Here is a 24,498-nt window from a genome sequence, read left to right on the forward strand (position 1 = left end):
GCTTTGCTCGCTGCCTCCTCAGGGCCTCCACCCCTTTCTGGGCCTAGCACCGGTTTCCATTTGCCGGAAACACAGCCTGGAGGTCACAGCTCATGGTCACATGGAAGTGTGAAGCAGGTCCCCCCCCCCCATGACCTCCTTCACCCCTGCACGCTTCAGCTCCCTCCTCTGTATAATCGGGTGATGCGGCCCATGCGGGGTGACACAGCCTGTGAGAGATTGAGGGGGTTAGTGACTGCCAGTGCAGGGACCGTGGGATTGGCGCGCCTCCGTCCCTCCTGATCTTTGCCTGTTGCACATCATTGCTTCGTCTCCTGACGGCTGTAACACGTTCATCTGGGGTTTAGTGGCCTGCGATGTGCAGAGGATCAAACGCTCCCTTCTGGTCTTAAACGCGATGAACCGATGACTCAAGGGCTAGAGCTTTTGGTAGAATCCCACGCAGCCTTCAGAGGCTGTGACAGTCTTTACTGCTGGACAACAGACCCCTCAAGCCACAGAGGAGGCCATAGAGCTGTATGGGGCTCTCCCTGATGGACCCACCTCCATCCCTGACCCCAGAAGCTATTCCAGAGACACTCCAGGCCTGACCCTGCACCAGGCACTCACTGGGGGCGTCCTCGATGGGGACAAGAGCCAGGTTTGGTTTCCAGCTTTCAGCATCAGGGGAAAAGGCTCAGTTCAACACAGGAGGTTCTGGGTGCAACCGTGGGGTGGGGAGGTTGTGAGGTGGGGGAGAATTGGGGAAGCTGCACAGCCAAGCGTGCTGACTGCAGGATTCACCTGGCTGAAGTGACCGGCACAGGAGGGCTGGGAGTGTGCGTGGCCCAGCAATGTTCCATGCCTGAGCCGAGAGTCGACGAGTCCCCCCAGGGGAGGCTCCTTCCCCGGGATGCTGTTGTAGTAATCGTGTTCGGCCATGTCCTCTTCGTCGCCCCACGCGGATTCCTCGGTCTCCATTACCCTGCGCAACAGAGAACACGGGAGTTAGGGAATGTGGTTAGACTCCAGAGCTGGAGCATCAGAGCACCCAGAGATTGGCAACCCAGCACCCAGGCCCAGAGCATCCCCAGATCTAACACGCAGGGCATCTCATGATCTAGCACCCAGGGCATGGTAGCACCTAGTACTGAGAGCACCCTGGACCTAGCACCCCTAGCTGTGACAAAACCCACAGACAGGGTCACCGTCGTATGGAGCATGCTGCAGGGCCCTGTATCTTGTGATGCAGAGAATGGTAACACCCCAATGCACCGGGCAGAGGACGGTCCCGTTCTTCTACCAACAGCCCTGCTGGGGGCTTGAAGTAGCTCAGGTCCTGCTCAGGTGGTGACTGCAAAGCAGTTCCATGAAGGCTTGGCAGTGTGAACGCCACCTTGTCCCTGAGTCTGGAGAGCACCTGGTGGGGCCAGTAGGAAGTGGCTGGGATGCCAGGTCACTTGCCAGCGTAAGGGATGGATGAACGTGGGGGTAGAAGGCTGCAAGGCCTCATTCACCTGGACCAGCTTGGGGAATAGGCCTCGGAATTGCTGCCCAGGGTAAGGTGAGAAGGTGCAGACCTGCATAAAAGCAGGCCCAGTCTGGCCAGGGCGACCCCAGAGCAGGGATTTGGGTTCCCAGCAGCACCAACAGGCCCCATGTCTCTCATCCCCCCTACCTGTCCGGCGGCACCACCACCTTGGGGGGGCTGTGTAGATACTGCTTGAAGCGCAGCTCGAAGGCCTGCCCCACCGTGTTGATGATGCTCTGAGCCAGCCCGTCACAGCACTCCAGGATGTGGCATGCTGCCCGGCAGGGAGGGAGACACAGACACATCAGGTGGCGCATCTGGGACCTTTATCCCACGGCAGGACTGGGCACGAGGCCCCCCGGGTGACATATGGCATGGGACACCCATCGCTTTAAGGTGAAATGGGGCTAGTCTTGCCTGGGTCATAATTAACTGCCCCCTTGCCTGAGGAGGTGGGACTAATGGGGTCAGGTGTCTGCATGGCGAACACCTGGGCCTCATCAAAAGGCTTGAGAGAGAAGGGGTGGGGAAGGAAGCTGTAGACCAGGCTGCTGTTGGAAGCAGGGATGTCCCTGAGAGAAGCGGTGGCAGATCCAGGGGAAAGGAGCCTCCAGAGTGGAAGAATGCCCTCAAGGCCACGTGCTGGCAGGAGGGGCGCTCCGGTGGTGAGTTCCCCAGTTACACTCCGCACAATAAATGCACAAGAGGTTGTGGGGGGAGCCCTTCTCCATACTTTTGGCCAACATGGGTCTCCTGGTTAGCCTTGATCCTTCCTTGCTTATCACCCCTCTTTGTTACCTCCCTGTGTCCTCTCACCCCTGCCCTGCTCACCTCTTTGGTTAATGGGATCCTTTGCCACATAGGCCACATAGTCTGTCATGTCCTGGAGAGAAAGGGAAAGTCAGGGAAGGAAGGGTTTTGTGGCTATCGTTCCTGGAATCTGGCCTGCAGGCTAAGGGTCGGAGGGGCTTGAGGCAGGGCTATGAATCTGGGTGTGAAGGGGAATGAGCCACAATCCTCCGGCTGGCAGATCCCCCTTCCCCAGGCAACGTGGGTGTAGGTCCCTGCTCTGATACACTCCCTCCTTGGCTGGTGAGGGCCAGGGAGTGCTGCAGAGACAGCAAGGGTTACCCGGTGCTGGGCCTCACCCCATTGCCCCAGGGCAATCTGCCCTCCGTAGTGCCCACCGGGCGGCCTGTGCTGTAATTAACCAGCTCCCTGGGGCTGACTGAGGGAGGACTGCCCTCTCGTGGCTGCAGCCCAAAGAGGAGATAAAGGACATATTACCCCTGGTAGCGGCAGGAGCTTATGTAGGGGGTGGCTAGGCTTTGGGGGTGAAAGAAGCAGGGGTCCAGGCCCCAATCCTTGAAGGAGGGAGAGAGGGACGGGGGAGCAAATTGCTTGTTGCCTGCAGGGATGGAATCTCATTGCACTGTCAGGCTCTGCAAAGGCGGTTTGCTCTGGCGGACAAGTGCGCTCGGGGCATGGGGGCCAGGAAGCGGCATGTGTCCCTCTGCAGCGCCCCCCTCTGGTCAGTGCAGGTATGGCATGGCAGGTCACTGCTTTGTGGATAGGGGTAGACACTCCTCCTGAGGGAGAGCCCTGGACCAAGCAACTGGCCAGAGAGGCGTTTCTCTGGCTATTCTGGCCTTTCCCTGCTTCTTTGTTGTCTCCTCAGGGTTTAGGAGCTGTTACAAGGCCCAGCTGGAGAGGGAGAGAGGCCCAGCAGGACCCCTGAGTTCTCAGAGTAGGAAACAAGTGGAGGGGGAGGGGACTTGCTTTCCCCCCATCCCGGGTTACCACCATTGAAATGCAAAATACTGGCAACCCCCCATCCACAAAGCAGGACTGTCACAACCCCAGCCACAAGGCAACTCCATAGCGCCCCCCCGACCCCCAACAGCCACTTATAGTATCTAGAGAGAGGACACCTGTAGACAAGACCGATAATCATCGCGGGTCTCCTCACTGTCCCATCACTCAAAGCCTACCTCACACACCCATGCGTGGGGCGGATGGCTGCTGTATTTGCAATGGTTTTGCTCTGTTGTCACTTACACCATGGAAGTGGGAACACGGCAGCATCTTTCGCTGGACACGGACACTTTGAACATGAGCTGTCCCAGCGTCGTGCGAGAATGCTGCAAAGCTTTAGACCCATGTTTTAAAAAAAAAAAAACACAAAAAATCTGGCCGTTTAAATTATTTTTCTGGCAAAACCATAAAAAAACCCAGAGAGGCCAGTCAAATACCAGCCAGTTGGGAGCCCTCCCGTACCCAGCCGTCGGTGCCCAGGACTGAGGCTGCAACAGGCAGAAGCTGGTCCACTGGCAGTGTGATTGTTGCTGCTCATTGATCACCGCCAGAGGCAAAAGAAACTGAGGCAGGGGGGAGAGAAGAGAGGGATGCAAAGGGGGCGAGGAAGAAGGAGGGGGAGGAAGAGATGCAGAAGAGAGCGGGGCCGTGAGGAGCTGACGACTCCTCTAATCTCCACGCACCGAGGGCGGCCCTTACCGTGTCTCCTCCCGAGGCGAAGGAGATGGACTGCATGTGGTGGTTGGCAATGATCTGCAGGGAACAGAGGCAGGCGTTAAAGATCTTTGCGAAAGGTCTCTGGGAGGCTCTGGAATCGCTCAGAGCAGCGGCTCGGTAGAGCGGGGGGAGGGTAGGGATGGACCCGCCGCCAGCCCATGCCGAAAGTCGGTGCTCTGGGAACCGTCCTGGCTTTCCTCTGCCGCTGGGGGGAGGCGGAAGCTAGGCCGGCTGTATCCACCCCACCCGGCCTAGGGCATGTAGGCTGTGGCTTGTCGAATGGACATGCCTGCCTTCTGCTGGCGAGCGTGGTTGGTTCTGAAACACCAGCTTCCCCTCCCTGCTCGGATCGCAGCCGGGAATCCCCCTCTCCCATCATATCGCCACCCTGTGGAGCCTCACCGGCTTGCTTGACTGTTTAAAGGGGATAAAACAACATGGGGGCTTGCAAGAGCAAAGGGTGGCCTAGTGGTTGGAGCACAGGACTGGCAGCTGGGCCCACCTGAGTTCTAATCCCTGCCCTGACACTAGCTCCCGATCCTGTGTAACCCTGAGTTGTTCTATCCTTGTGCTCTGAGGATAAGCAAGGTGTTGCTCACCTGCCCTCTAGAGCTAGATACGCTGATCCCCAAATTGGGTGGGGCCCAGCTCCAGGGGTTGGGCTCACCCCATATGGGGACAGGTGTTCGGGTGCCTCTCTGTCAGCCCAGAGTGGATCCTTTGCATTGGGCAAATGATGCTGGATTTACAGCGGTGAAGCTGAGAGCAGAATTTAGCCCCAGATCTGAATGTTGGAGCCGGCCTCTCACTTTCCCAGTGTCTGGGGGTTGACCATGGAGTGGGCGGAGTTGCAGAGGACGCTTGGAGGGGGAATACCCAGGAACGACGAGATGAAATTGAGCAAAAGGAGATGTAAATGGAGGCTGAATGGCCAAAGGATGTGCCTAGCAGTCGGCGAGGAATCATCTTTGCAAGGGGGCACCCCATCGCTTGGGATACAGAAAGCTCGACTGGCCAGAGCACTAGAGAAGGACCCTATATGGAGTGGGGTGGACTTGGCAATTCTGTGCCTGTGCAAAGCCCCAGAAGCAGTGGCACAACTTAGAGCAGCCTCAAGGCTGCTCTAACCTGCGCTAGGGGCTGCACAAGTCCCACTGGATAGGGGAGGTGCAAGCAGCCTCCCCTCTGTCCCTGCCCCAACTGGTCCTAGATCTCCATGCCCCAGGAGAGCGATCGGAGCACTTGGGTGGGCACTAACCTGCCGGGTGGTGGGGATCATGAGGTTGAGCCCGTCGATGGAGATGTTGACAGTGATGCTCATCCCAGCGAAGTGCAGATTGTTCTTGCCCAGGATGGAGAAGAGGGCTTTGTTAGGCGCCTGGGGAGGGAGAAAAGGGCTGGAGGGTCATCGCCTCATCTAGGGTAACACTGCGTGCTGCGCTCAGCTAATGAGACAGGGAGATGGCAGGGGGACAGTGCAGGAAGCTTCTGCAACTCTGCTGAGCTGAACCAGCCCCGGCACAGTCAGCGAAGTGTCCAGCTTCCTGCCTGCAGACAACCGCTCTGCGCAGGTCAACAGTGCTGGGAAGGGGATCCCAAGGGAGAGTGCTCCGAGGATGCTGGGGGAGAGATCCCAGAACCTGAACCTGCCTTAATAACCTTTAGCCACATCCGCCCAGGGTCTGCAAAGCCAAGTCGGCATCATCAGCCCTGTTTTACAGACGGGGAAACTGAGGCACGGTTACCCACCTTCTTCTTCCAGGCCCCTTTGACCCCGGGCACCGCCTCGTACAGTCTGTTGATGGCTTCCCTGCAAGCAAAGAATCAAGCAGTCTGGGGTTAATCCTCCAGCCCCCGTGGCGAGACTAGGTCAGTGGGACCTGACCTACCCCACCCCACCCCTGCTGCTAAAATGCTACCACCTGCATTGCCTGGAGGGGTGCACCGGGGACCCTTGCAATGACTGTTGGGGCGGGGACAGCTGGTCCACGTCACCTGTGGCTGGGGGCACTTCCCCAGACGTCCTTTGTTAGCGAGCTGGGTGAGAGCCCTCCCCCCTCCCCCCGCCTCAGGCTGGGATCCTTCCCTCCAGGATCCCAGCCCCCGGACCACAGGGATGCTGCCCTCGGGCAGCTTTCAAGGGGCCCAGTTCAGCCTCGGTCAGCACCTGCAGCGTTTGTCCTGCTTGCCGGTCACCCGGCCCCGATGTGGGGTAAATATGGAGGTCTCCCCACACGCAGAAGCTACATGGAGCCGGCGGGTCCCTGAGTCCCAGCTAGCAGCTCGGCCTGCTCCCCAAGCCCACGGAGTCCACGCGCCTGAGAGAGACGTCTCCCAGGGACCTCGTCCCCATCCCCAGGACTTGGATGGAGGCTGCGGAACTCAAGTCCCACTGGGGGACACCTTCACCCTCCGCCTGCTCCGTGCTCCTGCTGCTCCCACGGCGCTGTGGGGACAGGACCATCAATATGCCGTGGCTGGCAATCTGCTCTGGAGGCTCCTTCCTTCTCCCCCGCTCCTGTCGATCCGCCTGGGGCGGCCCAACGCTGCATCAGCAGGCAGGAGACTCTGCCGTTCTGCGCCCCCCTCTCCACCCCCAGCTTCTCTTGCTACTTGTCTGGTTTGCAGACGGAGCTGCTGCAGCAGAACCCGCCCCCCACGTCCCTTCCCTGCGCCCTCTGGGCTGGTGGCTTTATTTGAAATGCACGTGGGGATTTCTCAGCTGGGCTGTTTGGGGTGGAGCTGAGGGGTGGAGAAGGGGAGCCAGCCCTGAAGACTGGAGGCCTGCGATCTCCCCCAGACCAGGACAACAGAGTCAGCTTCCACGCCCGCCCCACCTTCCATGGTGTCTGGCACCCATAACCCACCCCTGCCTGCGCTGTGTGCCATGGCATGGTGTGGGTGCCAGGGGTCAGCCAGGGGGTCCCTTAGGGCCCGCGCTGTGTGCCATGGCATGGTGTGGGTGCCAGGGGTCAGCCAGGGGGTCCCTTAGGGCCCGCGCTGTGTGCCATGGCATGGTGTGGGTGCCAGGGGTCAGCCAGGGGGTCCCTTAGGGCCCGCGCTGTGTGCCATGGCATGGTGTGGGTGCCAGGGGTCAGCCAGGGGGTCCCTTAGGGCTCGCGCTGTGTGCCATGGCATGGTGTGGGTGCCAGGGGTCAGCCAGGGGGTCCCTTAGGGCTCGCGCTGTGTGCCATGGCATGGTGTGGGTGCCAGGGGTCAGCCAGGGGGTCCCTTAGGGCCCGCGCTGTGTGCCATGGCATGGTGTGGGTGCCAGGGGTCAGCCAGGGGGTCCCTTAGGGCTCGCGCTGTGTGCCATGGCATGGTGTGGGTGCCAGGGGTCAGCCAGGCAGGTTGGCCGGACTGCAAGCCCTGTGGAGCACCTGCAGTGCCAGGTGGAGACGAACCCGTCCCACAGGCTTTCTCAGCCCTGAATCTCTGGAAAGCTGGTGCATTCATTTGGAAGTAGGGGAAAGCCCAGGGCAGGGGGCCCGGAGGGGCTTACCTGGTAACCTGCGTCCGGGTGTTAAAGTCAAGAGATCTCATGGAGCGCAGCACTTCAATGCAGCCCATGTACTGGAAAAGAAAGGGGTTGAAATCAGCCAGGCTGCAGTGACCTGCTCAGATCCCCAGCTCACGGGAGGGCAACAGGAGACCCAGCCAGGCGGGAGCAACAGGTTAGGTGGGAGTGGGAGCTAGTGCACCCCAAAGAGCTTACGGAATTCACACACCCAGTTCAATGGACTCGGGCTGACAGGCTAAAAATAGCAGGGCAGACAGTCGGGCTTGGGCTGGAGCCCGGGCTCTGGAATCCAGCGATGGGTGCAAAGAGAGGGCCTCCCTGAGGCTTTGTCTGTGAGCACATTTCATGTACTGACTCCCACCCTTTTGCCCTGGTGGGGGGCACATCAGAACTCTCTGTGGGAGGCCAGAAAAGCAGCCCCTGGCTGGCATCAAGCGGAGCAAGGGTAAGCCACACCCACTCAGTGCCCCGTGCTGTCCCCCACTAGCGGTGGCTGGGCACCGTTCTAGAGGTCCAAGAGCTTCCTGCAGCCTTGGCTAACAGAGCTGGGGTGTAACCGGGCAGGTGACCTGCCCCTTTGAAGGCCAGGAGGCCGGGGCCGCTCACCCCTATCCTGCTACCCATGTGCAGGTGTCGTCCTTCAGGGCAGGAAAGCCCAGCAGTTGACAGCTGGCTGGGGAGTAGAAGCTGCTCCTACGTGGGACCAAAGAGCCTGACTGGGGACCGGGGGTTGGCAAAGGACTGTGGCTGGCTGGGCCAGAGGGTTGGGTTGGCCATAGCCCGGTACCCGCCGGCGGGCATCAGGAGAGGCTGTTGCAACTGGGGCCAGCCTAGGAGGAAGGAGGTGGGATGCTGAGCCTGGCTGGTGCAAAGGTCTCTTTGTTTTGTGCTTTCCTGGACTTTGTCTACAGGACTCCATTCCCCTGGGCAGGGATGACCAGTCTAGTGACGTGGCTGGGAGGGGCAGGTCATACCGGCGACTGGACTAGGCCGAAGAGTGCGGCGGGGGGAAGCTGAGCCAGAACATGTGAGAGGCCACGCTACCCTGAGTCTGGCCTGGTATGCTGCTAATCCTGCCCTGCCTCGGGAGGCCGCGCTCATAACTCATGCTCCTGATCGAGTGGGCCTGATCGAATGGTTTGAGGATGTCAGTGCCAGGGAGAAGGGGGCCAGGCTGACAGCTCTGCAGCCTGGAGCCTTCTGTCTGCACCGAGCAGGGACAAAGCAGACAGCGTGTGGGCAAACTGCCCACGCACCACCCACTTGGCAGGCCTCAGCCCCGAGCTGGAAGGGAGCCTGTCTCCAAGAGCAAGCTCCGTCCCCGTTGCTGTCAGGCCTTGGCTTCTCCGCTGAAGCGGCTAGCAAGGGGGCCAATTAGTGCCAGTTGCCATGGGGCTTTGTGCAGCATCAACACCTTCCCTCTGGGCACCGGACTGATATCCACGAAATTCGTCTCTCACCAGCTGCTAAACAGCCACCGTGTAGCCATGATTTCCAGCTCCATCTGTCTGCATGCGGGGCCAACCTCCTAGCTGGGAACGTCACTGTGCCCCCCTCCCAGCCCCTACCCCTCTTCAGTGGTGCATTAGCTGCCTTTCCAGCAGGCACTGCCAACGAGGTCAGTTTAATGGGTTTGGCAGGGCTCCAGGAGAAAAGGCTGGAGGCGAAACGTATGGCGGCTGATTAGGGCCACAGCAAACTTAGGGCTGGAAAGAAATTCACTTGGATCATCCCGCCAGGTGCTCGCCTCCTGCAGCGCTCGCCTGCTTATCCCTTGCTAGCGGTGATTAAAATGTACAACCTCTCTTGAGGGGGAAAAGGAGGAGGGTGAGCCTAAGAGGTTCTGACCAACCCCAGCGCTCCTTGGTCTCAGGATCAGGACCTTTATCCTGGCCTCTCTCTGAGGGGTGGATACCTGGGGCCAGCTCCTCAGCTGGCGTAAACTGGGAGAGCTGCCTTGACCTGTGCTGATGTGCCCCTTAGACCGGGGGCGGTCTTTGCCGACTCTAGTTACTTTCATTTCAAGGCCCAAGCAGCAGCTTGCTCCCCATCAAAGTCCTGCCTTATGGGGAGGCTGGGGAAGGGGGAGACAGGATAGTGCCCTACTGATGGTCCTGCCTTCCGCTGTGCAGCTACTCTAAGCTCTGGGGGGTGGGACCGATGCAGGAGGATACACCAGTGTTTTTGTGCTGGGGATAATGGGACTTTGCCCTTGGATGGCTCCCTCCAGCACAGGACCCCCCCCCCCTCCGCAAAGCCTTTTCAAATAAGTCTGAGTCTCCCAAGGCCCCTGTAAATAAGTGTCTTTATCCCCATTTTGCAGAAGAGGGAAGCTGATGGAAAGAGACAGTGTCATAAGTGACTTGCCCTAGGTTGCCCAGCAAGGCAGTGGCAGAGCTATCACTTCCAGCTGAATTATGGTCCAGGGGGAGGTGTTCCGGCCTGTGTTAGACAGGAGTCAGGCACGATTATCCTGATTCCAAGGCCAGTGCTTTACCCACTGGACCATGCCCCCTTCTTTCCTCCCCTGAGCTTTGACTCCTGCCCTGTGCTCTCCCCGACCGGCATTCCAGCTGCTGCGGAGATGGAAATCTGCTGCCAGTCTACAGCCTCCCGTGCAGCCTCAAGCCTTCACTTTACTGGGAGTTCGGGGTATCCCCTTTCGACTTCTTTGCTCCCTGTTCTACACTGCACTGTTGTGGCTAAATTCCACCCCAGCAATGGCTGCATTTCAGTGCTGGGCAAAGAGAGTTGTACAGCAAGTTGCTTTGGGATCCTTTGGTAAGGAAAGACACTGTTATCAATGCATCTCTTCTCTCTCTGTCCCCAACACCATGCCCCTCTCTCTGCCTTCTGCCAGCCTCCTCCTATGGCTCCTGTAGAAACTGCCTGCACTGAAGGAGTTAACCTCTGCGCATTTCCTTTTAAATCAGGTCAGCTCTCAACCACTGTCCCACAGTCAAACATCTGATGATCTATGATGGGGCAGGGGGAGGAGAGAGACAGAGGCTAACCGGAGACATGCTGCCCTGCTCCTCCATCTCGCCTGCAGTTGTAAATTACCACAAGTTAATTGAGAGTAAGACAAGGAGCCAAATGCCATCAGCAAATTCAATTACAAGTGTCTCACCCTTTCAGTCCCAAAAGCAGCAACCCTGGAGCTCATAGCACTGTGGTTGAGACTGACCTCCATAGCACCTTGCACCCCCAGAATCTCAGAGGGCTTTCACCAGTGAACCCTCACAACTCCTTTGGGAAGCAGGTGCTTGTTATTACTATCCCCATTTTGCAGATGGGGAAACTGAGGCACGTGGATGTGATTTTTTTCCCCCCAACATCAGGCAGCAAATCAGTGGTAGAGATCTGAATTGAACCCCAGAGTCCTGGCTCCACGTCTTGTGCTGTAACCACTAGACCCCACTCCCCTCCCAGAACTGGGGCTAGAGCCCAGGAGTCCTACCTCCCATCTTCATGCGCTAACCCCTGGACCATCTGGAGAGGTGGGCCACACTAAACCCACTCCACAAAATGACCCACTAGGCTAGGGGGTGTGTGTAACCCTGGAGATAGGCCTAAACCAAAGCCCTAGATCCAAACTTCACAGCTGGCCCTATTTCTACGATGGGCCCAGATTCATCCCCTGTGAAGCCTGGGGGATTTGAACTCAGATCCTAATCTCAGTGCTGGAGCAGAGGCCCCATTGTGAAGGAGTTTGTTAAACTTCCCCCTCCTTTATTGTCTCTTGCTATTCAGCTACCTCTGGGGTAAGGGGCGAGACTGCACTGGTGGGTCCAGGCCAGCTGCAGGGCCAGTCAGTATCCCCAGAGGCACTGGGAAACAGGAGGATCTTCTGAACCTTCCCCATCCTGTTTAGGACCCTCATCTGCCACAAGGCCTTTTCAGGAAGACCCCTCCAGTGCCGTGGCAGCAGACTCTCCCCTCCTAGAAACCAGCCTTTCCAGGCCCCGGCTTTCTGGTGTATCGATGCGTCTACACGGTCTAGCTATTCCAGCCCCGATCCTGCATGCTTAGCTGTGTGGACAGACCAGAGATCAGGACCTCGGGCCCAGGTTCTCAGAGGTATTTAGGCACCTAACTCCCATGGGGTTTGTGTGCACTTCAGCTGGGCACGAGCGGACAGAAGCACATGAGTTTTGCTTGACCTAGCGCGCCCAGCATAGCAGTGTGGAAGCTGTGGCTCAGGCGGAGACTTGGGCTGGCCACGGGAGCTCAGGTGAGGGGGGCTCAAGAGCCCGAGCTGCTTAAATACCTTTGAGAGTCTGGGCCGGGGTTTGTAAACCCCTGGGTCGAGGAGCACGAGCCTGCTTCGAAGCTGCGTCTTTCTGGGAGTGCTGCGGGCCCGGGGCTGTGGGAGGCCTTTGGGGAATAGACACTCCGAGGGAGGGAGGCAAGCAAGGCTAGACGGAGAGTGAATGGGGCCCAGCCAGAATGTGCCACGGCCATCTCACACCCTGCTGGGGAGGCTGGCTCATGCTTTTCTGGGAGCGGGGAGGTAAATCTCTCTCCTTTCTCAACTAACCCCTAGGGGCTGATTCTCCCTGACCTTGTGTCAGCAGTTACACCCGTGCAAAGCAGCGGGGAGAGCTGGCTATCCCCCCAGCCAGCACAGGTAGGCCTCCTATGGCCTGCAGGCCGGGTAGGTTTCCTCTGGTGGCTCTCAGAGCCCAGGGGCAACGAAATCAGTGGAGCTGTGTTGGGTCCAGACCACAGAAGCAGGCCCAGCGGCATTTGCATGGGAGACCAAGACTGGGACACACGCACCCCCAGCAAAGCCATTTCCATGGTCAAGCGTAAGCCCCAGCTTTAAGAATTGGAGTCAAGGGGTGGGGTGGGGATCTTGCTGTTGTGTCCACCCCACGGTGGCTTCCTCTGGGGGGAGCGGGGAGGGGGTTGTATGTTAGAGTGCAGGGAAAATTAACCCAATTTTCCCAAGTCCTAGCCTAGCACCCTAACCACTGGGCCCTCCTTCCTCAGCCCAGCTGTACACAGAAACTTAGGGGATGTTTAAGGGGTGGCTAAAGCAGGGCTGAGTCTGCCCTCACTGACATTGGCACAAGTCAGGAGTAACTCCACCAAAGTCAATGACAGTGGTGTCAAACGGGGGTAAAGGAGAGCAGTAGGCCATGGGTCCTTGGTGGTGCTCTTAGGGTTGACACACTGGGCTGGGAGTCAGGAGAGCTGGATTCTGCTCCTCGCTTCACCACAGAGTCACCGTGTGACTGTCCCCACTTTGTGCCTCGGTTTCCCCATTTCTGGTGTGGGGGAGGAGTAACACTACCTCCCGCCACCCCAGGGCTCAGGTCATCAACAAGTGGCTTGCCCAGTGAAGGACGAGGTCTCAGTGCAGCTGGCAGCTGAGTACGGGTTTCACGCTGGCTAAGCAGCAGTGGGCTCGTTTTAAACCATGTGCAATTGCCCGGGCAAGGCCAGGTTGCCCCAAAGGGCCCAAGTCATAATTAAGTCCCAGCTACCGTGGTGTGATGGTGACAGCCTTTGGCGATGCAACACCAACCCCTCCCAGGGCAGGGTGACACCTGGGCTTTGAGGCCTTGAACAGAGGGAACTTGAATGAGGAAGCCTTGAAAACTGGGGAATTGGGTGGTGTGGGGGGAGAATCATCCCAAACTTCCCTCTACCCATGGCTGGGGGCTCCCCTTCCCAGCTGCCAGCCCCGAATGACAGAGGAGCCCAGGGATCCAAGTGCCAAAGCAGCGGACTCCCAATTCAATCCCAGCTGCGGAGATGCAGTCAGCATGGGAGTTCGTTCAGCCCTGGACAGGGGTGGGCAGCGAGGGGAGGGGAGGCCAGAGAAACGGGCTTACCCTGACAATGTAGGAGACCCCTGGTCCCAGGACCCGTTCGTCCGGATGGAGCCAGCCCTGCGCCGGTTTATTGATGAAGCTACCTTTCCGGTTCCATTCCTCGCCGGCCAGTTTGACTCCCTCGACCCGAGCCGCCTTCCTCCCTCCCACTCCTCGGAACCGGTTCATCACCTGCAGGGAACAAGGAGAGTGGCAGACAGGCTCGCAGGCGCTCAGGACAGCAGCCAGGCTGGAGGAGGAACCTCCTGCCTCTCCGGGGCCCCCGGGCTTGGCCGGGGATGACAGGTCCTTGCTGGCGCTGGAAGGGCTGCGGCTCAGGAAGCCAGAGGGGCTGGAGAACTTCCACTGGGGAATCTTGGGGATCAGCATGCAGAAGGTGGTCACGGCCTCCTGCTCCTCTGGCAAGCGGGCTTCGCCCAGCGCAGGGCACGGGTGGGCAAGGGAGGCGGGCGGCGAGGGGGCCGGGGTGGCTGCCGCGACCTTGCTGCTCATGGCTGGGTCCTCCGAGGGCGTCACTGAGCCATTGCGAAAGCGACCATACTTGGGTTCTGTTAGCATGCCCTGCCACTGCGTGTCTGGCTAAGTGCTTTTAGAGTGCTCGCCGGGCACGCTCTGCGCTCCTCTCTCCCGCTCGCCGGCCCCCCACCCCCCGCTCCTCTCTGGGGAGGCTCAGCTCACACAATGATGTCATGGTGTTATTGCTCATCCGCCAGGAGCCTGGCTGCCGCAGACCTGGCCTGCACAGCTCCACTGCCACAAAAACAGCCATCTGCCAGCACTGGACAGAGGCAGAGAGATGAGCCCGGCCGTGGGCCCGCTCACCCCAGTGCAAGGGGCAAGGGAGGCCCTGGTCCACACAGCACCTCTTGGGGTGGGTTTGCCTAGCACAGCAAGCCCCAGGGTGAAAGGCCAGCGGGGGGAGTTGGCTGATTTTCTACCTTCCTGCTTTCCGCCCGCACAAAGCCAGCTGGGGCTGGGCCTGAAGGGCCATGGGCACTAGGAAAGTAGCCTGATCGCTTTCACATGCACTCGCTACTGCTCTCCTGGTCCTTGTCTCTGCCAAGCAATGGTGCCAGACTCCCTGAGATTGGGGGGGGGGGGGGGAGAATATGGGACCCTTACATGGGGATTATAGATCCATGGATTATAAAATCCATTTTGGGACCATTATGATCATCGACTCTGATCTGACCCCCTGCAGATCACTGGGCAGAGGAGTTCACCTGGTGATTCGTGCGTCAAGCCCAACAGCTTGTGGGTGAGCTAGAGAGCACATCACCAACCAGTGGGGACTTGGACCGGGGCTGGCTCACCAACCATCCCGGGCTTGGTTATGGAATGGATCACCAACCAGCCAGGGACTTGGATAGAAACCGGATCACCAGCCAACCTAAGACTTGATTAGGGACTGGTTCACCAACAATCCGGAGCTTGGATAGGGACTGGAACATCTAGCAATCCGGGGCTTGTTTAGGGACTGGAAAACCAATTAGACAGAGACTTGGATAGGGACCACCAACCAGTCCAGACCTGAATGGGGACTGGTTCACCAATCAAGGAGAGAACTGAATAGAGATTGCATCATCCTGAAGCACCCTGTCATGTTCCTGATGCTTCCTTTCCACTGATGTCATTTTGTAGCAATTGACTATATAATGGGTGGGCCAGATTCTGCCCTCGGTTACATCCTATGCAACCGAAACACAGTGGCTGCAAGAGTCACATCACCTTATAGAAGCTAGTCCACATAGAGGATAAGAGTCCACGCTCCTGCCAGCTAATGGATTAATCCTTTGGCTCAAGTGGCAGAGGCCTGGATTCTGGCCTTACAGACGACCTGTAGCTGGAGATCATGATACAGGTCCCTCCTGCCAGGGCCTTTGTGCACCACGCAGCATTGTCAGTGGGGCATCCCTGGAGAATTCAGCCCTGCACATCTCCCTTTAAAACGACTCTTCCCCACGGGAGCCTTAAACCCTCTGGGTTGATTCACACTAGAACGAAGACGGCCACCTCATCTGTGTGGCATCATGTAGACGTGCCCTTTGCGCACTGCTCCAGTCCAGCCATGGCAGGGTTAATGGGCTGTAAGTGGCAGGCAAACAGGCGAAGGTGGAGCCAGGGTAGGCTACCGCCTTCCTACTGGGAGCCACTAAAAGTGAGGCAGGAGTCTTCACTTGCACTAGTCTGCAGCTTAGGCTGCATAATTGGCTTGAGTGGAGACAGGGCCACTTCTGGAGCCCGGCTGCTTGGCTCACTAAGCTCCTTGGAATTTGTTCTCTCTCTGCATTTACATCGAAGTCAGGGTTTGTTTTGGGGTTTGGTGTGAGAGCTCCGGGATGCCCTGCTGCACAACATGGGCTGCCTTCTTTCTTTGCTTCGGAAATCAGGGCTCTTGTTTGCTCTGCTTTATCCTGCACCTGGAGAAAAGCCCAGCGCCTGATTGTTCATTTGTTTCGAGGGTTTGTGCAGTAAGGAGCGGAGTAACTCCCCCACCTCTTTGCCAGAATCTACAGCGAAGGGGAAACCCTTAAAGGGAATCTCGCCGCTCAAAATAATACATGCCCCCAACCCCCAATCAAACTTGCGCCCGATGCTCAGAGGTCAGAGAACCCAAAACTCCAGTCAAAGTCCAGTTCTCAGCACTTCTGAAAACCAGCCCAAACTGTCCTACCTGTGTTTTTAGCATCATCTGAGACTTAAAACCCTAAGGGCCTTACCCTCAGCTTGTGTCTTTGAACATAGCTCCACTGATCCCACCCTACGGGGTTCTGTCTATGATTTTAACGGCTTCCCACCGCTGGAGTCTTTGCGCATCTTAAATATACTGATGAATTTAGCTTCACCCCACCCCTGCGACGTGGGAAAGTGATATCCCCATGGTACAGATGGGGAGCCAAGATACAGAGAGATTCAGTGACTTGCCCAAGGTCATGCAGGACTTCTGTGGCAGAGCTGGGACTTGAACCTAGAGTTCCCAAGCATCTTCATCACAAGTCCATCCTGCTAAATGTTATTTTCAGTCTTTGCACTTTGCAGGGGTTGGGAAGGAAAAACAGACTAGTTAGTTTCATTCCTAGTGGCTTTCACCCTGCAGCCATGGTGCACTGATGCCCCGTGCTGCCCTGTTTGCCTTGCAGGGGGGTGTTTACCTCTTTATCAAAGCTGTTTCCAGCTGGATCTCTTCTCTTTAAAGTCACGCACACATTCCCATGGCTCTGGGGCTTTGTGAAGTGGTAGGTGTCACAGAACAGATTTTTGGTTCCAATTTGACCATATGGTGCCACCCCTTGAACGAATTGAAATGTAATTACCTTCCTGATCCACATAGGATCTTCCTCTGCAGATGATGATGAAAGGAAGGTAGGTAACCTGATATCTTAGCTAACTCCCCATCAAGAAAGAACCCGCATAAGGCATGGGGGGTTCGTACAGATGATAGCTACTAATGACATATGAATTAAAAATCAAAGCCTTCCCCACAGGGCTCTTGTTTTCAAACTCCAGAATGCATGTGTGACCGACTCTTTGTTTTCTCCTTACTGTCTCTTCCTCTCTCTCTTTTACTGGCAGGTGACTGGGCGAAAGCCAGTAATTGCTCTGAGTGCGATCAATAAAGCAAGGTAATAGAATTACATGCGCTGTTGCCATATTAAGATGTGCTTCTCTCTCTTTTGGTCTAGTTGTTTTCTTTTCTTAAACAGCCTTAAGAACCTGGAAGGGAGAAGGGGCTCTGATGTTCTTTAAAGCTGCTCCAGAAGTTGTTCAGACCCTGGGTTCCAATGTGCTTTGAAGGATAGACCTTGGTTGCAGGGGAGGTTGTCATGTGCTCCCTGCTAGATGCAATTTCAGATCTGTTCAGGCATTTGCTATCAAGTTGTCTGTATGCATCTGACCAGGCTTTCCTCATCATCTATTAGCTAAGCAAGATTTAGGTCTGGCCAGGACTTGGATGGAAGACCTCCACTTAAAGCCCAGGGTTATTGGGGAGGCATTGCCTCATTTGGAGCTGGTTCTTCTATTTAACTTCCTCTCTCAAACTGTTGGGCAGTGCTGCCATGCTCCCATTCAACAGCTGCCGATTCCACCCCAGAGGCCGCTGCATTGCAGGGCTGCGTGAAGCAATTCTCAGACAGTTTGTTATAGGCATTGGGCAGAGGCAGCGGTGCCGAGAGGCGGGTGTCTGGCGAGGCCTAGAGATCTGTGATTAGCGAGGACAGGGCACGCAGGGGCCTTTGCCAAATAGGGGCCTGATTCTCCACTTTCCTACAGCCCTCGATCCCAGTTCGTGGTGGGAACGAAATGCTCCCGATCAGAATGGTAGCATGGGAAGTCGGCTTTGCACATGATTGTCCGGGAGTCTCCAGGAATTACAGATGAATCTCGAATGAAAGATGATGTCATGTAATGAAACCTTCAGGAATACGTCCAACCAAAATTGGCAACTCTATGCACAGGGGTAAATGACAACGCGAGGGGCAAGGCAATGGGGCACCTGCCCAAGGTGTCCAGAGGTGCCTGTATGCAGCGGGCCAGGCAGCATGGGGCCCAGTTCCGTGTGCTTTCTTTATCACCCGTAGGTTGGATGAATGATCTGACCACTCCTCCAGCAGAGATCCATCAGCCCTGCAGGATAATTCATGGCTCTCCCTGAGCCAGTGCTCTCTGCCTTCGCCACGCTGGCAGCTCCTGGGCCAGGAAGAGACTAGAATAGAAGCTCCTTTTCCTGGAGTAATCCCTGGAGATGCGGGCTGCTCTCCTCAGCAGAACTCCCTGGCGGCTGGGAGATTATTTCCATCTCATCTGCCATCAGCCTTGGGCCCTGGAGAGGTATCAATCAAGCAGCTGGGGCTTTCCCAGCCTCCTCTGCAGCCCCAGCTTCTTTAGCGGAGCTTTGAAGAATAAGGTCTGATTTCAGCCTCCCGCTGTCTCCTAGAGCAAAGCAGCCCAGCAGAGTCCATGCAGTACCCCTCTCCTCCTGGAACCCCAAACCTATGGCTCTGATCCCCCGGATCCATCCCTGCACCAGCTCTGGGACAGGTGGAAGCTGCTTGTCCCTCCCCTATTCTGCCACTGCTGGGGGCCGAGGTGCTGGCTACAGCAGCTCTGGAGATGCTCTAACTTGTGCCTTCTGCTGCCAGCGTCTCTCTGGAGCTTGCGGTGGTTGCAGGCTGACACTGCCTTTGTCTCTTGCTGGCTGACCCGCGGCCTGGGCCAGAATGTCCTTGAGCAAGGGGTTGTTCTGCACTGCTGGGAATTGACTGCGGGGTGAGATGCAGTCCCTTTGCACCAGCAGCAAAGGGATTAATTCCTCCTTTCCCCTCTCTCCTCCCCGCTTAGCCTCTATCATTCCACCCTTGCTCTGTCCTCCATTGGGATCTGATGCCTTGCCCTCCAGCCTGGGCCCCAGGTCACTGTGCCAGTCCCCTTCCCCTGGGGTGGAGCTGGGACCTCAGTCCAGCCCTGCTTTGGAAGGGAGCTCCAATCCTTGATGTAGAACTCCAGCCTTTGGCTTGAAGGCCCGATCCCAGGTCCGCAGTGCAGAACTCCGCTCTCCATCCCTGGCTGTTGCGGAGACAATCCAAAGACCAAGGGGAAGGTGAGATGGGATGGGGAGGGGACCTTCAGAGGAGGCTATTGTTAGAAGCCGAACATGAAAACAAAAGTCTGGCTGTCTCACCGCTGGCGGCGAACAATTCATCCATCAAAGAGCCATCCAAAGAGGAACACCAGGTCCCTCTGATCTGGCTGCACGTCATGGCAGCTGGGTTCTGTCTGCAGGGGGCTCCCAGAATGAAAGCTAAATCACCCTGCCCGCTGGGCAGAAGGGAGCAATTTGCTGGCGGCGGCGTTTCAAAGGGAAGCCAGGAGGCAGCGCCAGCCAATCCAAGGGAAATGCCATTTACATTTTCTTACATGCTCAGATGCAAGGAGGAGAGAAGAAAAATCGCAGCCGAATGGCTTCATGCACAGCCCTGGCTTTGCCGGAAATTGTTGGGCAGAGAAGCCCTGGGGACCGGAACGGCCACCTCCATGGGACAGATGATGGAGAGCAGCCATTGTAGCAATGTGGCTCTGCCCGGGTCTGCAATCCCAAGGGCAGTGTGCCCACTCAGCCGCCCCAGGGATCCGGCAGGTGCCGATTCTCACCAAGCCTGACTGAGGAGGAAGGATGGTCTAGTGGGCAGGGGCACGGCAGTGGTACTCTGGAGAGCTGGGTTTAATTCCTGGCTTATGAACGACTCGAGTCTCACCTTGGGTGACTCACTTAACCCTGATCTGGGTGCAGGTTTTGTACCAGTATTAATGTGTCAGTTCAGGGTGTGACATTTCACTGATAGTCTTAGATAGCTACAGCCCCTAGCATGGGCACAGGGATAAGGTATAAAGGTGCCTTACACCACTAGAGCTTATTCCCCTTCCCACAGAGGAATAACTATACTGGTGTGAAACACTTTTATCCCGGGATCAGTGCGTCCACACTAGCTGGGTTGGCATCCCTTTAATTACCCCCGCAGCGTTAAAGCTGTAAAACTTTTGTGTGCAGACGAGGCCTTAATCTGCTCTCTGCCTCGGTCCGTCTCTATCCGTCAGGGCACTTCTGGGGCCCTGGTCACCGGAGTGCTGGAGCTGCCTGCGAGCTTTGTCCTTGCAGTGCCCCGGAAGGCAGGGAATTGTTATCGCCATGGTACAGCCAGGGAAATGCTAGGCTGACTGCCTCTAAGCTGAGCTGTGCTTCAGGGATGCTGTCAGAATGTGTACCGCCCGGGGCTGACAGGAGCGCCGACAAATCGGCAGGGGTCGTGCCATTCTCTTCTCTTAGCTTCTTATCCCTGGCTCCCTCCTGGCCTGGGAGCACCAGGGTCAGGTATTCACCCGGATTGTACCAAGTTAAGGATGCTGTGTAATGGACGTGTCTGCTGCAAGGGACAGCCCTGGGCCAGAGCAGGGGAACTGGACAATCTCGTTTCCTTGTGTCCAGCTTTGCTGAGTTGCACCCCAGAAGCCCCCAAGGGAGTTCGTAGCATTGTCTGAGTGTGGCTGAGAGCAGGACTTAGCCTAGGAGTCTGATCTTGACAATAGCCCCTTTGTCCTGCCCACTGTTGCTTGGCTTCATCTGTGCACCAAGCCCTGAATCAGCTGCTCCCACCTGGGGGCTTTGTCTTTGATTCTTCCTCCATTGGCAGTGGCTTTGTCCTTGCACAGCTGGTTGCTGGGCCTGTCGTGGGGCAGTGTGAACACACGGAGCCATGTCCACGCATACGCTCACCCGTACGTGCATTGCACACGACCGTTCTGGGGGCCGATGGGGTCTGACGTGAGGCGAATTGACGCAGGGCCTGGCAGCACCGACAGCCACCTACACTCCCCCATGCACTATACCCAGATGCACACAAGTCCGTGTGTTACACACGCACAAGCCCATGCACGACGTGCACAAACATGTTTGCCACCCGTGTTTTGGCACGCAATGGTGCACTGTCCTTGACACCCCCCAAAAAGGTATTTTACACACATACCTTACACACCGCAACACACACACTAGGTTAGGATGAGGTTTACAAACCCCACACCAGAAGTGCCCCTCCCTGACCCCCCTATGTACCCCCAGAAGTGCCCCTCCCTGACCCCCCTATGTACCCCCAGAAGTGCCCCTCCCTGACCCCCCCTGGGTACCCCCAGAAGTTCCCCTCTCTGACCCTTCTGAATGCCCCTCCCTGAGTGCCTCTTAATGCTTCTCCCTGACCTTCTCTGCCTTCCTAGACATGCCCTCGGGGAGGTACCAGGCTGCATGCTCCAAGGAGGGAATGTGACAGAAAGGGGAGAAGATGAGATGGTATCAGGCAGCAACTGAGGGAGCTGGGAACTGCCAGGGGCTCAGGGATGGAGAGTGAGAAATCTCTGCCCAAACCGGAACTCCTCAGACAAACGTAGGGTCTGGAGCGGCTCTGCAGGCCCGGTCTGAAGTTGGCCCAGTTGGCTGAGGTGCATGGCCCCTGTAGGAACCCCAGGAGACGGAAGAGCATGATCTGACCATCCCCTATGATGGCTTCATGGCTGTCGGTGCTGCCAGGCCCCGCTTCAATTCGCCTCACGTCAGACCCTGTTGGTAGGGTTGCCAGGCGTCTGGATTTTTACTGGAACGCTTGGTCGAAAAGGGACCCCGGTGGCTCCGGTCGGCACGGCCATTAAAAGTTTGGTCGGCGGCGCAGTGGGGACCCGGGGCTAAGGCAGGCTCCCTCCGTGCCCTGGCTCTGCACCGCTCCTGGAAGCGGCTGCCAGATCCCTGCGGCCCCTAGGCGCTGGGATGGCCAGGGACTGGGAGGCTCCGCGCGCTGCCTCCGCCCCGAGCACAGGCTCCACAGCTCCCATTGGTCGGGAACAGCGACCAATGGGAGCAGCGGGGGGCGGTGCCTGCGGGCACGGAGGCAGCGCGCACCGCACAGAGCCGCCGGGCCGCCTATGCGCCTAGAGGCCACAGGGACCTGGTGGCTGCTTCCTTGCGGCTGCAGTAAGAGCCACCGGGATCCCGCAACCCCCCCCCCGCCCAACTCCCTGGCCCAGCCCAGAGCCCCCACCCTCACCCCCTCCCCCAGCACCTCAACCCCCTGGCCCAGCCTGGAGTCCCCACCTGCACCCCAAACCCCTCATCCCTGGCCCCACCCCCAGCCGGAACCCTTACCCCCCCCAGGCCTCAATCCCCTGGGCCAGCTCAGAGTCCCCTCCCACACCCCAAACCCCTCATCCCCGGCCCCACCCCCAGCCAGAGCCTTCACCCCCCCCACATACCCCATACCCCTGCCCCAGCCTGGAGTCCCATCTTTCACCCCAAACCCCTTACACCCAGCCCCACCCCAGAGTCCACAGCCCCAGTCCACAGCCCTCACCCCTCTGCACCCCAACCCCATGGCCCAGCTCAGAGTCCCCTCCCGCACTCCAAACCCCTCATCCCTGGCCCCACCCCAGAGCCCGCACCCCCAGCTGGAGCCCTCACCCCCTGCCCCCTAACCCCTTGCCCCAGCCCGGTAAAAGTGAGTGACAGTGGGGAAGAGTGAGCAACGGGGGGGGGGGGGGGAATGGAGCAAGCGAGGGGCGGGGCCTCAGAGAAGGGGCGGGGCATGGGCAGGGCCTCAAGAAGGAACGGGGCAGGGGTGTTCGGTTTGGTGTGATTAGAAAGTTGGCAACCCTACTTCGCCCCTGGGAACCACTGTCTCCCCTTTGCTGCTTTGTGGCTCAGCTCTGCACATGAAAGGGCCTCTCTGTCCTGCCATCTCCCGTCCTTAATGCAATCACTGCTCCCACCGGCCTGGGGCCCTGGGCCCTGCTCTCTTTCCAGGAAAGAAAGTGAGGTGGGGCGAGAGGCCTAGCAGAGGATGTGGCCAGGTGGGTTTGTTTTACACCTACGGAGACCCAGCATTGTCGTTTTCACTTGGACAAGGCTGGTCGAGGTCAAACCCAGATGTGGACCGGATTGACCTGGACTAGCTACAGTGAGGTGAAAACTACCTGCATGGAAAGAGCTGCCTCAGTGTAAACGCCCACCTCTTTCTGCAGTGCAGATAAAGCCGCAGAAAGGAAGGGGGGAGCCTGGTGTGCTGTCAGGGGGGCCAGACAGCTCATGGGGAAAGGTCACAGGCATCGCCTGTGTTCTCAAAGGGGCTCAACCGTTTCCCTCATTTTGGTCTCTGTGCGGGTCGGGGAGGAGTATGGGGCCTGTGTAGCGATGAGGGCGTGTGTGCATGGCTGTGTCATTGGGAGTGTATGGTGGGCATGTCCAGTATTGTGTCAGAGAGGCTGTGTGTGTGTGTGTGTGTATGGATGTTGTGTCATGTCAGTTCGGGTAGCTGTGTGAATGGATAAGGGGCCAGAGAGACGCACATTCTGGTGTATTAATACGTTCTTGCATCTCTGTAGGCTCTTTGAGCCACTTCACGCGCTACCAAAATGCACCCAGCTCTGGGGTGGAACACAGCTGGCGCTCAACAGCGTGCATTGCTCCAGAACAGTCTAGCTAATCTTTGGTCTTTCTAGAGAACCAACCACCGTAGGATCTGGTTGTTAAAATACAATAGAAGAATAGCAGAAGTGGCTAGTCCTAGTGGCTGAGCATTTATATACAGGTTTGTTGTTTGTTCTGCCTCCCTTCCTTTTAGCATTTAGACCTGGGGGTGGAGAGTCCCAAACGCCTCAGTGGGTGGGCGGGGTGTCAGATGGGCACAGTGCAATTCTCCCCGAACTCGAACTGGGCCAAGACACCAAGGCTAAGCACAGCTCTCTCTACGGCCTTGCTGAAGCTGGGGGTCACTGCCTAGCTACATGGCAGAACCCCGCTCTCCGTTATGAAATCAACACAACCCACTTCGTAGCAGAGTCCTCCCGTGTGAGGAGTGACTGGACCTGACTCTGCTTCACTTGTGAACAGGACCGCAGCTTGAAGTGGAGAGCCTCCAACCCCGATAACTACACACACACACACAATTCATAGAGGACTTACCTGTTGCCAGCAACTGGTCTCCCTCTTACCCACTGCGCTCTGGGAGGAAGGGCGGCTGAAAGCCCGTGCTGGTACGTTCTCCGTCAGCCCACTGCCTTGAGTTCAGCTGCAGTTTGTCCGCTGCTCTCACCACTTCCTCTGGGCTCTCCGTTCAGAGAGTGGCTCCCCTGCCTGCTGCCTGCTTGTTGTTTCCCTCTGTGGGCCAGCAGATGCAGGGGGGAGGTTAATGTTTATTGATCAAGGGGAAAATAAACAAGCGAGAGGGCCGAGTGAGGCGGTATCTATTTATTTATTTATTTCAAGTCACCCAGGGTGAAACCGGGGGCCGCCCTCGCCAGACAGAGGCCCAGCAGAAACTCAGCAGATGTAACTTATTAGAAAGAAATCAGCAAATGATTAATTAGCCAGGGCTGGTAGTAAAATCCAGGCCACGGAAAGCGTGACTGTGTCAGGCTCCCATCATCTTCAGCCACCCTAGGGAAAAAGTAGGGGATACAGTGGGGGAAGGCCGAAGGTCTCGCTACAGCCACTCTCTCTGGAGAGGTTTTGGAGCTGAAGGAAAAAGAAGGAGCCACCCACTCCATCCCCATCCTCAGGA

The 24,498-nt window shown here is 57.5% G+C and overlaps 1 protein-coding gene across 4 annotated transcripts in view; it reads right to left on the minus strand.

Moving 5' to 3' along the window:
- SHC2 (SHC adaptor protein 2) overlaps nucleotides 1-24,161 on the minus strand; it is a 28,761-nt gene extending 4,600 nt beyond the window's left edge. For 3 of the 4 annotated variants that reach the window (XM_073324152.1, XM_073324151.1, XM_073324150.1), the window contains exons 1-8: nucleotides 13,406-13,963; nucleotides 7,545-7,615; nucleotides 5,792-5,852; nucleotides 5,301-5,420; nucleotides 4,025-4,078; nucleotides 2,342-2,393; nucleotides 1,658-1,784; nucleotides 784-964 (exon numbers count right to left, since the gene is read on the minus strand). In XM_073324152.1, coding sequence (XP_073180253.1) covers nucleotides 784-964; nucleotides 1,658-1,784; nucleotides 2,342-2,393; nucleotides 4,025-4,078; nucleotides 5,301-5,420; nucleotides 5,792-5,852; nucleotides 7,545-7,615; nucleotides 13,406-13,963 — 1,224 coding nt within the window. Of the gene's footprint in view, nucleotides 1-783; nucleotides 965-1,657; nucleotides 1,785-2,341; nucleotides 2,394-4,024; nucleotides 4,079-5,300; nucleotides 5,421-5,791; nucleotides 5,853-7,544; nucleotides 7,616-13,405; nucleotides 13,964-23,900 lie in introns of those variants that run through there. The other variant, XM_073324153.1, reaches the window with a different exon arrangement.
- Between the last annotated feature and the right edge of the window lie 337 nt (nucleotides 24,162-24,498).

This window comes from Lepidochelys kempii, chromosome 25 (assembly GCF_965140265.1).
Source record: "Lepidochelys kempii isolate rLepKem1 chromosome 25, rLepKem1.hap2, whole genome shotgun sequence".
Taxonomy (NCBI): domain Eukaryota; kingdom Metazoa; phylum Chordata; order Testudines; family Cheloniidae; genus Lepidochelys; species Lepidochelys kempii.